This window comes from Rhinopithecus roxellana, chromosome 1 (genome assembly GCF_007565055.1).
Source record: "Rhinopithecus roxellana isolate Shanxi Qingling chromosome 1, ASM756505v1, whole genome shotgun sequence".
Lineage (NCBI taxonomy): Eukaryota > Metazoa > Chordata > Mammalia > Primates > Cercopithecidae > Rhinopithecus > Rhinopithecus roxellana.
In genome coordinates, this window is record NC_044549.1 from 57,420,982 (window position 1) to 57,437,135 (window position 16,154).

Consider the following 16,154-nt stretch of genomic DNA (forward strand, 5'->3'; position numbering starts at 1 on the left):
GAGTCTCCAGGGGAACCTCGAGGTTGCCCCTAGCAGGGCCCATGCAAGGCTAACCCACCCGAGCACCGCCCCCTTCCGCTCGGGCCCGCCCCGGAGCTGCCTGCCAATCTCCCCGAGCCCATTCCCGCCGGAAGTGCGTCAGCAGCTTGGTGCTCCGCCTCCCGCGGCCTTAACTAGAAGTCGAAACAAAACAAGCCGCTAAGGCGGTGGCGGCGGCGCCGGGACGGGGGAGGGGCGCGCCGGAACCGGAACCGACCTGACGCCGGAACCGGAACGGAGAGCGGGTTGCCAGGGCCCGAAGAGGGCTGGCTGCGGCGGTCTCGCTCGGTGAGTGGAGCGGGCTGCAACTCGCCTGCTTGGCCGCAGCGGGGAGGCCGCAACGCGCTGCCGCGGCGGCCTGTTCAAGGTCACGGGCCGTGCCAGTCCCTACCCCTAGTGTCCCGCAGCGTGCCAGCCCACTGATGCCGGCGGGGCCGTTACGCTATGCCTGTGGCCAGCCTCCCACCTGGGAGAGGACTGGCGGCCAGCGAGGGCAGCTTCCTGGAAGAGGTGGTGGCGGGCTCGGGGTTCAGAGGCTGAAGCTGGGTTGCAACTCGACCGGGGAGCTGGTCTGTGGTCAGTAACCCCGCGCTGCCATTTCAGGCCGGCTCGGGTCTCTAGACAGCCACTTTCCCGCCTCGACGTCTCCGGGGCATGGGGGAGGGACACGACCTTCGACTGGGGCTGGGTGAGAAAAGGAGGCGTCGGTGGCAGGTGTCATTAAAGATCCAGTCCACCAGTACCACATCTGACCTGTAGAAAGGTATCCTACCATCCCTCCTTCCTCCTTTACACACTTAGGGGAACACAGACTAGTCATTATCTGTCCTGCTACTGGTTCAGGCCAGGCTTGAGGCTGCCAGGGGTCCTGGATCCATGGTCCTCCCCAGCCTCATCTCAGTATCTAGCTTCAAGACCTTCATTTCGGAGGGGGAAGCAGTCCAGAATCTACCGGTGGGTCTGTGGGAAATTGTAGTGGTCCCTGTGTCTCAGAGCTCATGAGTGAAGGCATCTGGGAAGGAAGGTGATGATTTCTGTTCCAGTCTCAAACTGGATTCCCATCCTGCCTTAGTACTGGAGCAGGGTTGTTGCTGAAGAGGTAGTGTGACATCTAGATACACTTTTCAGTCCCTCTCTGCTTGGGACAGCAGCTGGGGAGAGGACTTTCTCTTAAAATGAAGAACTAAGCAGTACATTGGAGCAGGTTCTTGCTAAGGGTGGGAGCTGGCAGGAGGCAGGTGGAGTGCCTTAGCCCCAGGACTTTTTCTGGGCAATGGCAGAACCTGGGTTGAGCCTGTTTTCAGCCACAAAGCCTGGTCCTCCTGTGGCTTGTCTCCTTTCCTGCCTTCCTTCCACCTTCTATTTCTCCAGTGGTGACTAAGCAGCCAGTGAGAGTGAAGGAAAAGTGAACACCCTGCTCGGAGTGCCAGCCTTGTGGGCTGGAGCCAGGGCTCCTCTCCAGATTGGTGGAGTAGCCTGGTCCCAGGCCATGACTTCCCTTGACCCGGTGCCCCCTCAGTGAGGCTTCCAGCTGTGTGGGACTATTATGGTGGGTATCTATGAGGCTTGGCCAGAAGTGGTTTCTGCTACTTGCATTATTTACTACCTCTTCAAAATAGCCTGAGAGTGTCCAGGGGTTCTTCAGAGATGAGAAGATACAGCTTTGTAGCATTAGGAGTGTCCTGGGTTGCTGAGCCCTGGCTGTAGATAAAGAGCAAGTTGTTGGGTCTTGGCAGTGATCACTGGCTCTTTTCCATTAGGCTGTTGGTTCCTTGCTGGAGAATTTGGCCACAAAGAGTTGCCAAGATAGCTGGGCCAGGAAGAAAGCGCCGCAGCCCTGACCCAGACGCTGTTGCTGGCCCCGGGGCACTCTGGCTGTCGACCAAGCGGCTCAAGATGTCTGGCGGGGCCAGTGCCACAGGCCCAAGGAGAGGGCCCCCAGGACTGGAGGACGCAACTAGTAAGAAGAAGCAGAAGGATCGAGCAAACCAGGAGAGCAAGGATGGAGATCCCAGGAAAGGTGGGAGTGGCATTCCCAGAGTGCTTGTGGCCTTCTTTCCATCCCATTTTATTGAGTATACAGATTGGGGTTTGGGAGATGACTTTTTTGCTCTTCTCTCTGTCCTGGTCTGATGATGAGAGAAGAAGGACCCATGATAGGCTCAGTAGAGCCTCAGCTTTGAAGCCTGAGTACTTGGCTAAGATCCAGAAGATGGTGCTGTTGGGGGGCTTGCCTTCTTTCTTTTTTAAAATTTTTTTCTTTCTTTTTAACCTGTTCTTTCTTTTTTTCCTTGTTTTTTTTTTGAGATGGAGTCTTATTCTGTTGCCCAGGCTGGAGTACAGTGGTGCAATATCGGCTCACTGCAACCTCCACCTCCTGGTTCAAGTGATTCTCCTGCCTCAGCCTCCCAAGTAGCTGGGATTACAGGTGCATGCCACCACGCATGGTTAATTTTTTTTTTTTTTTTGAGACAGAGTCTCACTCTGTCATCCAGGCTAGAGTGCAGTGGCGTGGTCTTGGCTCACTGTGGGCTCCACCTCCTGGGTTCGAGCGATTCTCCTGCCTCAGCCTCCCAAGTAGCTGGGATTACAGGCACGCACCACCACGCCCAGCTAATTTTTGTATTTTTAGTAGAGACGGGGTTTCACCATGTTTGCCAGACTGGTCACAAACTCCTGACCTCAGGTGATTTGCCCGCCTCGGCCTCTCAAAGTGCTGGGATTACAGGCATGAGCAACTGTGCCTGGCCCCCTCTTTTTTTTTTTTTTTTTTAAAGAGGCAGGGTCTCACTCTTGCACAGACTGGAGTGCAGTGCAGGTGTGATCGTAGCTTACTGCATCCTCAAAGTCCTGGACTCAAGTAATCCTCCTATGTCAGCCTCCCTACCATGCTTGGCTAATTTTTCTTATTTTTTTTTTAGAGACAGGGTCTCGATATGTTGCCCAGGCTGGTCTTGAACTTCTGGCCTCAGGTGATCCTTCTGCCTCAGCCTCCTGCACAGCTGGGATCACAGGCTCACGCCACCATTCCCGGCTGTTCTTTCCTTCGTTGTCAGGGTCAGCATCCACTCCTCGAGAGGAGCAGACCAAAGAGGGTCAGTTATGAATGAGCTTTTTGGGTGCTAGGGAAGGGGAGGGAGCCCTTACAATTTGGCTCCCATCTGAAGCAGTTTCATTAGGGCTGGGTCTCTGTTACCTGCTTATCACCATCAGGAGCTTGTGAAGACCCTCATGATCTCTTGGCTACTCCCCCTCCAGAGTTGTTGCTCGATTGGAGGCAGAGTGCAGAAGAGGTGATTGTCAAGCTTCATGTGGGAGTAGGTCCCCTGCAGCTGGAGGATGTAGATGCTGCTTTCACAGATACGGACTGTGTGGTGCGGTTTGCAGGTGTGTCCATCTGCCCTGAGCACAATAGTATGTTTGAATCTTCTGATATCTCCTATCCTACCTCATGGACCCTGCTCTGTCTCCAGGTGGTCAGCAGTGGGGTGGTGTCTTCTATGCTGAGATAAAAAGCTCTTGTGCTAAAGTGCAAACCCGCAAGGGCAGTCTCCTGCACCTGACACTGCCCAAAAAGGTGCCTATGCTCACATGGCCCTCCCTCCTGGTGAGTTCTAGTAGTACAGGGTTGGGTAGGGATAGCCAGTGTAGTCCACAGGGCCTGACTGCTGTATCTTTGGCAGAAGAAACCTCTAGGGACCCAGGAGCTGGTGCCGGGGCTGCAGTGCCAGGAGAATGGGCAGGAACTGTCTCCCACTGCCCTGGAGCCAGGCCCTGAGCCCCACCGGGCTAAGCAGGAGGCCCGGAACCAGAAGCGGGCCCAGGGCCGTGGTGAGGTAGGCTCAGGGGCTGGCCCCGGGGCCCAGGCAGGGCCCAGCGCCAAGAGGGCTGTGCATCTCTGCAGAGGGCCAGAGGGGGAGGGGTCCAGGGATGACCCTGGACCCCGGGGTGATGCCCCACCCTTCGTGGCTGACCCGGCCACCCAGGTGAGAGTTGGGCAACTGTATGGGTGTTAGGAAATGGGGGGAAAGGGTGTGCACTGGAGTGGGAGCCACCTGGCAGAGCCCGGGCTGATTCTGCCCACAATCTTGCCATTAATAGGTTGAGGCTGATGAACAGCTTTGCATACCACCGGTGAACCCCCAAACCTGCCTCCTGGGCTCAGAGGAGAATTTAGCCCTTTTGGCAGGAGAGAAAGCAGTGTCTCCTGGGAATGACCCAGTCTCTCCAGCCATGGTCCAGAGCAGAAACCCTGGGAAAGATGACCGTGCCAAGGAGGAGATGGCAGTGGCAGCAGATGCTGCAACCTTGGTGGATGGTAAAGGTGGGGGTGGGCAGGCAGAGCCCTAGGTTGGGTTGCAAAGCTTGTAGGTGGTTAGGGAGTAGAGTAGCAATAGGCTGGAACCTGTCCTGGTTGGAGCTGAGCCATGGTCTCAATATAGAGCCCGAGTCGATGGTGAACCTGGCATTTGTCAAGAATGACTCGTATGAGAAGGGCCCGGATTCAGTGGTGGTGCACGTGTACGTGAAGGAGATCTGCAGGGACACCTCGAGAGTACTTTTTCGTGAGCAGGACTTCACACTCATCTTCCAGACCAGGTGGGTGGGCAGATGATGGGGCAAACCATGCCTCAGGTGGGACAGTATGTCTCATGCTCCTCCTCTTGTCCTTCCTCCTATCCTGCTGTGCCTCTGCAGGGATGGAAACTTCCTGAGGCTGCACCCAGGCTGTGGGCCCCACACCATCTTCCGTTGGCAGGTGAAGCTCAGGTGGGTGGTGCCCAGCCCCACCACGGTGCCTGTCCTACTCCCCCAGGCTCCATCTCCCTGGCTTATCTATCCTGATGCCCATTCCTCCTAAGTCCCTGAGTTCAGCCTTTTCCCACAGGAATCTGATTGAGCCAGAGCAGTGCACCTTCTGTTTCACGGCTTCTCGCATCGACATCTGCCTTCGTAAGAGGCAGAGTCAGCGCTGGGGGGGCCTGGAGGCCCCAGCTACACGAGGTCTGCACACGAGCTCCCTTCATTGCCCAGTTCCACATGACCAGGACCCAAACCCCTGTCACATGCTGCTAACCACCAGCCCTCTCATTCCCCCTTTTTAAGGTGCAGTGGGTGGTGCAAAGGTTGCCGTGCCGACAGGTCCAACCCCTCTGGATTCAACCCCACCAGGAGGTGCTCCCCACCCCCTGACAGGCCAGGAGGAGGCCCGGGCTATGGAGAAGGATAAATCCAAGGCACGATCTGAGGACACAGGGCTAGAGAGTGTGGCAACCCGCACACCTATGGAGCATGTAACCCCAAAGCCAGAGACACACCTGGCCTCGGTGAGAATTCTGGGGTGGGAAGGACGAAGAATGGAGGTTGGAGAGTCTTAGATCTGTTCTCTTATGTCCTCTTTGCTCCCCCAGCCCAAGCCTACATGTATGGTGCCTCCCATGCCCCACAGCCCAGTTAGTGGAGATAGCGTGGAGGAGGAGGAAGAGGAAGAGAAGAAAGTGTGTCTGCCAGGCTTCACTGGCCTTGTCAATTTAGGCAACACCTGCTTCATGAACAGCGTCATTCAGTCTCTGTCCAACACTCGGGAACTCCGGGACTTCTTCCATGGTGAGGGCAGGGCCTGGAGCCTGGGGTATGGGCAGAGAGGGTGCCTTTGTCCCTCACACCTTTGCTCCGCTACTATTCCTAGACCGCTCCTTTGAGGCTGAGATCAACTACAACAACCCACTGGGGACTGGTGGGCGTCTGGCCATTGGCTTTGCTGTGCTGCTTCGGGCTCTGTGGAAGGGCACCCACCATGCCTTCCAGCCTTCCAAGTTGAAGGTGATCTGTGACCACTGTCACCCTTGGCCGCAGGGGGCGGGGAGGGCCAGCCAACTGGGTGTGCAGTGGGTGCTAGGGCTTTGTGTTCACACTTTGGCTCTTGTATCCAGGCCATTGTGGCGAGTAAGGCCAGCCAGTTCACAGGCTATGCGCAGCATGATGCCCAGGAGTTCATGGCTTTCCTGCTGGATGGGCTGCACGAGGACCTGAATCGCATTCAGAACAAGCCCTACACAGAGACCGTGGACTCAGATGGTCGGCCTGATGAGGTCAGGGTTAGGGACAGAGGGTGGGCATGTCTCATGAGCATCCCAGCCCCCAGGCCTCTTTGGTTCTCACCACTCTGCCTCTCAGGTGGTAGCTGAGGAAGCATGGCAGCGGCACAAGATGAGGAATGACTCTTTCATCGTGGACCTATTTCAGGGGCAGTACAAGTCGAAGCTGGTGTGCCCTGTGTGTGCTAAGGTGTGATGGGCTCCCCTGGAAAGAGGCCCTCTATTCTGGTCACATTAGGTTCAGAGGCATATGCATCTTAAGGTTTGGGCAAAGAAGCTGGCAGGGAGGCCTTAGGATCCTATATGGGCTGAAGAGCCCACTTAGGTAGGTTTCCTGACTGAGGGAAAAGTGATGTTAGAGCTCAGAGGTGTTGTGGCAGGGTTGTGGGCACATGGGGTGCAAGTGTGAGGCAAATTCGTAAAGTGGCTAAGCTGAGTAGGGCTTTCAGTGCCAGAAGGAAGGGTTGTTATCTCCTGGTGGTCCTCCTGCCCCATCTAGTGTCCTGAAGCCTGAGAGTTTGCTGGTTGGCTGTGGAGGCCCTGAGAGCCATCAGAAGCCCTGGAATGGGCTCTTTGGGCATGAACATTTTGTCTCCCACTCTGTGTGCAGCTACCCAGTGCCACCTCTACATCCACAGGTCTCCATCACTTTTGACCCGTTTCTTTATCTGCCGGTGCCCTTGCCACAAAAGCAAAAGGTTCTCCCTGTCTTTTATTTTGCCCGAGAGCCCCACAGCAAGCCCATTAAGGTGAGGAGTAAGCCCTACCCTCTGGACTGTTCTAGAGAACGTGGCCCACCTCCCTCACTGACTGCCCTTTTTGCCACAGTTCCTGGTGAGCGTCAGCAAGGAGAACTCCACTGCCAGTGAAGTATTGGACTCCCTCTCTCAAAGCGTTCGTGTGAAGCCTGAGAATCTGCGTTTGGCGGAGGTATCTTTGTCCTTCCTTGGGCTATTATATATATGGATGTGTGTGTATACTCACCATAGACACGTGTGTATAGTCATTGGCATCTACAGACATACGCATGGGCTGGGCACGCCTGTAGTCCCAGCAGTTTGTGAGGCTTAGGTGGGCAGATCACTTGAGCCCAGGAGTTTGGGACCAGCCTGGGCAACTTGGTGAAACACCGTCTCTACAAGAAATTAAAAAAGCAGCTGGGTGTGGTGGTACATGCTTATAGTGCCAGCTACTTGGGAGGCTGAGGCAAGAGGCTCACTTGAGTCCAGGAGGTGGAGGTTGCAGTGAGCAGAAATTACACCACAGCACTCCAGCCTGGGTGACAGAGTGAGACTCTGTCTCAAAAATAAATAAATAGATAAAAAATAAAAATAGGGCTGGGCATGGTGGCTCATGCCAGCACTTTGGGAGGACAAGGCGGGTGGATCACGAGGTCAGGAGATCCAGACCATCCTAGCTAACATGGTGAAACCCCACCTCTACTAAAAATAAAAAATAAAAAAAAAATTAGCCGGGCATGTTGGCACATGTCTGTAGTCCCAGCTACTCAGGAGGCTGAGGCAGGAGAGTCGCTTGAACCTGGGAGGCGGAGGTTGTAGTGAGCCGAGATCGCGCCACTGCACTCCAGCCTGGGCGACAGAGCAAGACTCAAAAATAAAAATAGACATACACATGAGTATGCCTGTGACTGTACAAAAACAGGTGATGTATTGTTATTTTGTCTGTACAACAGAAGTGCCCTCAGTTCCTAGCCATTATCTGGGTTTATTCCCCTTTGTCGTGGTGGATCCCAACTGCATTTCCCTTTTTAGACAAGGAGCTTGAACTGCAGGACTATCCCTATGTTCGCTCTGCTTCTCCCTCTATCCTGCTGCTCTCTCCTTTTATCCCAGTTGTGTGTGCTAGCTCTCCCCAGGGGTTCCTAGCCTTTAGCCTGACAGTGTCGGTTTTCTCAGGGGTAAGAGTTGGGAGGAGGCTCTTTGAATATGGACCCTCCGTGATAGTATGTTACAGTCTTATAAGGCTATTCTAAGTTATAGCAGGGCAGAGTCCCTCAGTGTGGAGAGCTGGTGTGGTTGATATCTGCCTGACACCCGGTCTTTCAGGCCCTCTGATGCATCAGGCTCCTTATGGCATTGGACACTGAGACGGGTGCCAGTAGAGGCTAAGCCTATTTGGGCCTACAGACCTCACCACTGCCCACATAGACCTACGGCCGGGCCAAGCCTTCTTAAACTCTGGGGCAGGGCTAGGGAAGGGCTTATCCTCATGTGGGATCTGTGTGTTCTGTGTCCCCAGGTAATTAAGAATCGTTTCCATCGTGTGTTCCTGCCCTCCCACTCACTGGACACTGTGTCCCCATCTGATATGCTCCTCTGCTTTGAGCTGCTATCCCCAGAGTTGGCTAAGGAGCGGATAGTGGTGCTAGAGGTGCAACAGGTGAGTGGGGGCCAACCTGACGGCATAGGGCCCTGGTGGGTGGAGCACTCCTGCCTGGTCTTGCTGAGCCAGACGACCCACCCTAGCGCCCCCAGGTGCCCAGCGTCCCCATCTCCAAGTGTGCAGCCTGCCAGCGGAAGCAACAGTCGGAGGATGAAAAACTGAAGCGCTGTACCCGGTGCTACCGTGTGGGCTACTGCAACCAGTGAGGACCCCCATCGTCTTCCTGACCCTTTATTTCCACCTTCCATGTGCCACCCTGCCCCTTCCCTTCACACTAAGGCACATATGCTTAAGCTTTCTACTTGCCTACTTTACCAGGCTCTGGGGGAGGCAGGGCTGGCATACCCAGTTCCCAGGGACTATGACTAGCCCCCATTATGGAATTATAGGAGATGGGGCTAAGGGCCTTATCCTTGTCTTCCTCTTCCCCTCAGGCTCTGCCAGAAAACCCACTGGCCTGACCACAAGGGCCTCTGCCGACCCGAGAACATTGGCTACCCCTTCCTGGTCAGTGTACCTGCCTCACGCCTCACTTACGCCCGCCTCGCTCAGCTGCTAGAGGGCTATGCCCGGTAAGTGCCCAGTGGTTGGACTAGAGTGGTGTAGGTGGGAGCAGAGGTGCTAGATGGGCTGGTCAGGAGTCCTACTTGCCTTGCTCTCTGTTGCCAGGTACTCTGTGAGTGTATTCCAGCCACCCTTTCAGCCTGGCCGCATGGCCTTGGAGTCTCAGAGCCCTGGCTGCACCACACTGCTCTCCACTGGCTCCTTGGAGGCTGGGGACAGTGAGAGGGACCCCATTCAGCCACCTGAGCTCCAGCTGGTGACCCCTATGGCTGAGGGGGACACAGGGCTTCCCCGGGTGTGGGCAGCCCCTGACCGGGGTCCTGTGCCCAGCACCAGTGGAATTTCTTCTGAGATACTGGCCAGTGGGCCCACTGAGGTTGGCTCCTTGCCTGCTGGCGAGAGGGTGTCCCGACCCGAAGGTAAGGTCCAGTGTAAAGCTCTGGGAGCTGGGGAGGAAGATAGGGGAGGATGTGGGGGCTGTTGTTTAGGACCTGGTGGGCCTGGTGAGGCCCTGATGGGCAGGGAAGCTTTGATTATCATGTTCTCACACAGCCGCTGTGCCTGGGTACCAGCACCCAAGTGAAGCTATGAATGCCCACACACCACAGTTCTTCATCTATAAAATTGACTCATCCAACCGAGAGCAGCGGCTAGAGGACAAAGGTGTCTGAGGCTGTGGGTGGGAGCCATGGGGTGGGTTGAGCTGGCTGTTCTTCACAGCTGCATGACCTCTCTCCCTGCCAATCTCCAGGAGATACCCCACTGGAGCTGGGTGACGATTGTAGCCTGGCTCTCGTCTGGCGGAACAATGAGCGCTTGCAGGAGTTTGTGTTGGTAGCCTCCAAGGAGCTGGAATGTGCTGAGGATCCAGGCTCTGCTGGTGAGGCTGCCCGGGCCGGCCACTTCACCCTGGACCAGTGCCTCAACCTCTTCACACGGCCTGAGGTGCTGGCACCCGAGGAGGCCTGGTGAGAACAGAGCAGTAAGCAGATAAGGGGGCAGGATGGAGAAGAGAGAGACTTGCTGGTCCTGACCTAACCTCTGTCCCCACCAGGTACTGCCCACAGTGCAAACAGCACCGTGAGGCCTCCAAGCAGCTGTTGCTATGGCGCCTGCCAAATGTTCTCATTGTGCAGCTCAAGCGCTTCTCCTTTCGTAGTTTTATCTGGCGTGACAAGATCAATGACTTGGTGGAGTTCCCTGTTCGGTAAGCAATGGACCTTGGTAACTGTGGGTGGGGTGTGAGGACCAGGGTGAGCATCCTGAGCACCTGCTGCCTGTCTCACCCCTCCCTGACTGGACCTGACCTGCAGGAACCTGGACCTGAGCAAGTTCTGCATTGGTCAGAAAGAGGAGCAGCTGCCCAGCTATGATCTGTATGCTGTTATCAACCACTATGGAGGCATGATTGGTGGCCACTACACTGCCTGTGCACGCCTGCCCAATGATCGTAGCAGTCAGCGCAGTGACGTGGGTGAGGGCACACACAGCCAGCAGGATAGATGGTAGGGGTGGTGGTGCAGACTTTGTTCACACTCTTCCCACCCTGCTGTAGGCTGGCGCTTGTTTGATGACAGCACGGTGACAACGGTAGACGAGAGCCAGGTTGTGACGCGTTATGCCTATGTACTCTTCTACCGCCGGCGGAACTCTCCTGTGGAGAGGCCCCCCAGGGCAGGTCACTCTGAGCACCACCCAGACCTAGGCCCTGCAGCTGAGGCTGCTGCCAGCCAGGTGAGGCATGTGGGCGGCTTTACAGAATAGTGGGGGACAGCTCACAGACTGCGGGGCAGGGTTGGGGATATAGCTTCCTCTCCTCCAGCCACAGGCCCCCTGAGCCTTGGGATTCATGAAAATTGCAGAGTTCCCTTAACATCAAAGCTTTATCCAGAGGCATCCCCATGCCCTGGGGACACTAACATACAGGTACACTAACATGATGCCACTGGCAAGCACATTGGCACCCAGTTGGCACAGGTCAGGCAACTGCTGTGAACCTCACTGGGCACTGTGATGTGAATGGACTATACCTGATACTCTCTAGATTTCCTCTGCACATTCCCCACATGCTAGCCCACACACCCTCACTTGTGACGTCCCTGAGTTCTAGTGTGCACTCAAGACAAGGCCTATTTGGGCTGGCCATGGCCTCTGATGGCTGTTATACTCTCTGAGGTAAGCATCTGTCTTTGCTGAGCCTTCAGGATCTTCTGTCTCTTTTAGTGACATTATGTGCCATAGGCCCAGTTGGTGGGTGTAAGCACATCTCTTTTCTGGACTGGCCACCTCCTTTCTGGCTCCATCCTCTCTTGAGCCTTCTCTGTCAAGGATTAGAGAAATCCCTGCAGAAGACTGGTCAGAATCTGGGGTATTCTGTGGGAAGGAGCAAGGAGATTGCTCTGGGATTGGCGCCCTGTTCCCTATAAATCAGTGTCCTCTGGAGAGGCCTGGACTGAAATACTAACCAGATAACTCCCCTCCCACCTCCATGTGGAGCTGCACGTGGATTGAAAGCTGTTTAGGGTAGGCCAAAATGCTGTCAAGATTCACTTACACTTGTGCTCTTAGTCTGGACAACCCTGAGGTTGGCTGCCTACCTTCCTCCTTGCTGCTTGATCTAGAATGCAGAGTGTTAGCCCCAGTCACCCCAGGTGGGACTATCATGGCTAAAGGTCTCAGGGACACTGGGTCCTCCCCACCCCTGGGGTGCTGATGGCCGTTTCCACATACCCTAGGCTTCCCGGATTTGGCAGGAGCTGGAGGCTGAGGAGGAGCCGGTACCTGAGGGGCCTGGGCCCCTGGGTCCCTGGGGGCCCCAAGACTGGGTGGGCCCCCCGCCACGTGGCCCTACCACACCAGATGAGGGCTGCCTCCGGTACTTTGTCCTGGGCACCGTGGCGGCTTTGGTGGCCCTCGTGCTCAACGTGTTCTATCCTCTGGTATCCCAGAGTCGCTGGAGATGAGCTCGCCTGCAGGCAGCTGCTGTGAGCTGGCCTACCTGCCTGCCCCAGGCCATGCCTGCCTTTGTTGGGAACACCTCTGGGCTTTGGGCCTCAGCTTGTGCATCTGGTGGGAGAGGGTGGGGAGGCTGTGGCCCCTGCACGGGCAGAGCATCGTAGGGTGTGTATCCATCCAGCTGTCTGTCCGTTCATCCTGCTGCTCTGACCCTTGGCCTCGGGCTTGGCCTTGCCCAAGCTATTTCCTGTACTTAAAGTGTTAATAAAGCCAGACTATTCAGGCCCAATCTTGTCTCTCTGTCTGAACGCCGCTGCTGTCTGCGCCTGCCTTGGGACCCTCCCTTGGGTGCCAGGGCTCCAAGCCAGCACCCCCGGGATGCCAGGCGGCATACTGGGCAGCCCCCAACCCCTGTCCTCGTATTCTGTTGCAGGGACTAGGCCCTGGCCAGGCCCCCGAGGTGGCCCCCACGCGGACAGCCCCTGAACGCTTCGCCCCCCCTGTGGATCGGCCAGCCCCCACCTACAGCAACATGGAGGAGGTGGATTAGCAGGTCCCTGGCTGATGGGGGGGACTGGGTTTGGGACACCCACCACAGAGGGCCAGCTCCTTGCCGCTTCTCCTTCTCTAACCCAGAGGACACTGGCTCTGCCAACGAGAAGCTGTGGGGTATGATTTGGGTGTGGAGACCTCTCAGGTTGGGACTTCTTGTCAGCTTGGACCCCTGACCAGTGGGCTTTGGCTTCTCTAGCCACCTCCAGTGCTGTGTGATTTGATTCTGTTGTACCTTCAATTCTTTCTGACCCACATTATAAACATTATAATTTTATTCTAAAATTGTAATTTTTTTTGCATTTTGGAAGTGATTGCTGCTGTTTAAATATATTTTAAAAATAAATAATAAATAAGTAGACTTAGTGACTGTGATCCACCACGTGCTGGGGCCACCTCCCCTCCCCATCATTTGGAGAGTGTGTGTGTGTGTTTATATATGAGAAACCCTGAAGGTGCTCTAGTCTGAAGGGAGATGATGGGGTCCCAGCTCATGTCATGAAGACCCCAGTGCTATCAGCTCTTTGGAGCTTACCTGCTGTTCTTTGATCCCACATAAGAGGCAGCTGTGGTAAGCATAGTCAGGATTTCAATATGGCCAAGGGACAGAGGAGTATATGAAGCACTGGAGCTGACAGCATGGAATAAAAGGTGCATTCACCAGAGCAGCCTGGGGCTGACAGCCAGACAAGTCAGGGAGGACTTGGGGGACAGAAGTACTGGGAGATCTTCCTCCTCCTCTCCTGTTCTCAGCTTTTTCTTTGCTGTAACTTGAATACCATCTGCATCCCTGCGGGTAACAGAGCAGGAGGAAAACTGCTGTGGGGTAGATACTGCTGCCCTGAAAAGAGGACAAGCAGAGAGGACCAGAGTGAATCTTGTCTGACTTCTATTGGAGGGAGGGTGCTGGGGCCTGCCAGCCTTAAGAGTCTTCCCTTAAGAGTCCCTGAAGCCTTCCTTCTTTGGCCAGGCGTGGTGGCTCACTCTTGTAATCCCAGCGCTTTGAGAGGCCGGGGGGCGTGGGGTGAGTCATGAGGTCAGGAGTTTGAGACCAGCCTGGCCAAGATGGTGAAACCCCGTCTCTACTAAATATACAAATACTAGTCGGGTGCAGTGGCAGGTGCCTGTAATTCCAGCTACTCTGGAGGCTGAGGCAGGAGAATCACTTGAACCTGGGAGGCGGAGGTTGCAGTGAGCCGAGATTGCGCCACTGCACTCTAGCCTGGGCGACAGAACAAGACTCTGTCTCAAAAGAAAAAAAAGTGTTTCTGAAACTGGCCAAGTGTGGTGACTTATGCCTGTAATCCCAGCCCTTTAGGGCGAGGTGGGAGGATAGCTTGAGCCTGGGAGTTCAGGACAAGCCTGGGCAATAGGGCGAGGTGGGAGGATAGCTTGAGCCTGGGAGTTCAGGACCAGCCTGGGCAATATGGTGAAACCGTCTACTAAAAATATAAAAATTAGCTGGGTATGCACCTGTAGTCCCAAATATTTCAGAGGCTGAGATGGGAGGATCGTTTGAGCCCAGGAGGTTGCTGGACCCTACCTCTGTCCATTCCATGACTGGGCCTTGCTGGCTGCTGCCTGGTTTTTTCCACTTGGTCATCTTTCTCTTGACTTTCCTGGAAGGAGTGCCAGGGGCTCATGCAGGCAGGCTAACCTCCAGACTGGGCCCACACAATTTAACATTTCTGCTCTGTGCAAGTCATAGACATCTAGGGGACTAGCTGGACATCCACTGGTACTACCACTTGTGGCATTCTTGGTGGCACTGGTGGGGCTACTGCCTCATCCTATGACTTGTAGCCATGGGGTCCACAGTGTATCATGAAGTAACCACGGAAGGGAGTGCAGATCTTGATCTCATTGAGGGGGCCATCACCAGACCTGTAGGACTTGGTGATGGTGCTACAGTTAATCTTTTGGCAGCATCAGCTACTGAGGAAATAGTGGCAGTGGCAGGCACTCTGCATGAGTTTGCTCATCATGGGCACCTTTATGGTGGGCTGGGCACTTGCAGCTTCAAATTTGGTGAAAGGCTGGTGTGGCTATGGCTCTGCTTCTTGGTACCTGTCCTTAGCACCACTGATCTGCATCCCTGCTTAACTCCTGCACCTGGCCTTTCTCATGTAGAGCACTGCAGGGCTAGGCATCTGTCTGGGGCCACCGGGCCATGGAGATGTGGGAAGCCCCAAGACAGCATTGGACCTGGATAGTGATACAGCATGTGGCCCTGGTCAGCACCTGCTATGTGATCATTAGGTGGTGTCCAGATGTAGGCCCAGACTTGGAGCTTGGTCATTAATGGGATGTGGGCACAAAAGACACAGAATATAGATACAGACTAGTCAGGATCCTGCCTATTCCTTGAAGGTCCATAAGTATGAGCATCACCAATTCCTGCAGGAGCTCTAATCTCAAATTTGGGGATTTCCACCATCCCACCACCAGCTGCTCATTCTCTGCAACCCCCTACCTAAGTCCCTTTTCACACACACAAAGTCTCCGTTCTGTTTTAGCCAGCAGATCCTGGAAGTCCAGTGAGACTGTGGGGAGATTCCCAAGCACAACAGCTATAATCATGAAGATTCCATCTCATTTGTCCCACCCTCTCCCAATTTAAATAAAATATCCTCTCTCAAAGGCTTGCAGAGGGATTTCAAGGTCTAATTTGCTTGTGGTTTCCCTGATAATGCTTTGGCAAGAGGGTAAGTGTGGGATGAGATTTTTTTTTTTTTCTTTTTTTTTTTTGAGACAGAGTCTTACTCTGTCCACCAGGCTGGAGTGCAGTGATACAATCTCAGCTCACTGCAACCTCCTCCTCCCAGGTTCAAGCGATTCTTCAGCCTCTCCCTCCTGAGTAGCTGGGATTACAGGCGTGCGCCACTATGTCCAGCTAATTTTGTATTTTTAGTAGAGACAGGGTTTCACCATGTTGGCCAGGCTGATCTCGAACTCCTGGCCTCAAGTGATCTGTCCACCTTGGCCTCCCAAAGTGCTGGGATTACAGGCCTGAGCCACTGCGCCTGGCCAAGATTTTAAACCAAATCATCATAGAACTTATGTGAGGTCCCTCCTGGCCCAGACCCATCCCTTCCCTTTCCTGGCCAGCTGTGTCCAAGTGGGCACATGAAAACCGGCGGACTTATGGGGTCCCTGAATCGGTCATTCCACACATTCTCTGCGATGGAGTGTGGATCAGGGATTTCCCGGGTTTCATTTTGCTCAGCTGTTTCCATGACAACCCCAAAGTTGTGGCATCAAAAGCGCGACAGGGACTCGCATTTGCCCCCGAGGACAATTACTATATTAAGATGGGGTTCCCAGGGCTGAAGTAGAAAAGTCACAGCAAAACCACGCCTGTGTCTTCCTCCTGCCTCGGGGCCGAACACCTTCCTTCCAGGTACGTGGCAAATATCTCCAAAAGCCCTGCCGCCCGCCAACACCCCTTCAAGTGCCCAGTTCCACGGAGGCGGAAGCGAAGCCCCCGGAAAAGCCGGTTTGTCCGCCCTGTGTTCTTTAAATAGGGTAGACGACCTTGGAGCG

The 16,154-nt window shown here is 54.9% G+C and overlaps 1 protein-coding gene across 27 annotated transcripts; it reads left to right on the top strand.

Moving 5' to 3' along the window:
• Window positions 1-143: 143 nt before the first annotated feature.
• Window positions 144-12,972, top strand: USP19 (ubiquitin specific peptidase 19). 27 transcript variants are annotated; one of them, XM_030912740.1, is made up of 28 exons: window positions 175-327; window positions 1,800-2,059; window positions 2,961-3,011; window positions 3,096-3,134; window positions 3,253-3,426; window positions 3,513-3,646; window positions 3,723-4,025; window positions 4,141-4,363; window positions 4,482-4,638; window positions 4,738-4,809; window positions 4,928-5,043; window positions 5,146-5,366; window positions 5,451-5,646; window positions 5,729-5,862; window positions 5,973-6,131; window positions 6,217-6,327; window positions 6,776-6,886; window positions 6,966-7,067; window positions 8,397-8,537; window positions 8,624-8,742; window positions 8,975-9,112; window positions 9,210-9,523; window positions 9,657-9,767; window positions 9,856-10,072; window positions 10,159-10,311; window positions 10,418-10,578; window positions 10,660-10,838; window positions 11,840-12,348. In XM_030912740.1, the coding sequence occupies exons 2-28, from the start codon at window positions 1,936-1,938 to the stop codon at window positions 12,065-12,067; spliced, it is 4,188 nt and encodes a 1,395-aa protein (XP_030768600.1). In that variant the 5' UTR covers window positions 175-327; window positions 1,800-1,935; the 3' UTR covers window positions 12,068-12,348. The 27 variants fall into 27 exon arrangements, with proteins under 27 accessions (XP_030768645.1, XP_030768729.1, XP_030768689.1 ...); XM_030912970.1 differs by having other exon boundaries at window positions 3,298-3,426; XM_030942776.1 differs by lacking the exon at window positions 175-327 and adding exons at window positions 668-802; window positions 1,411-1,588 and having other exon boundaries at window positions 2,961-3,134.
• The last annotated feature ends 3,182 nt before the right edge of the window (window positions 12,973-16,154 follow it).

Excerpts from the sequence above, each read along its gene's own strand:
- USP19 (XM_030942576.1), top strand. The coding sequence starts at position 1,936 with ATGTCTGGCGGGGCCAGTGCCACAGGCCCAAGGAGAGGGCCCCCAGGA. Across the intron at positions 3,135-3,252 it reads AGAGGAGCAGACCAAAGAGG|GAGCTTGTGAAGACCCTCAT; the intron begins GTCAGTTATGAA and ends TATCACCATCAG. Across the intron at positions 8,743-8,974 it reads CGTGTGGGCTACTGCAACCA|GCTCTGCCAGAAAACCCACT; the intron begins GTGAGGACCCCC and ends TCTTCCCCTCAG.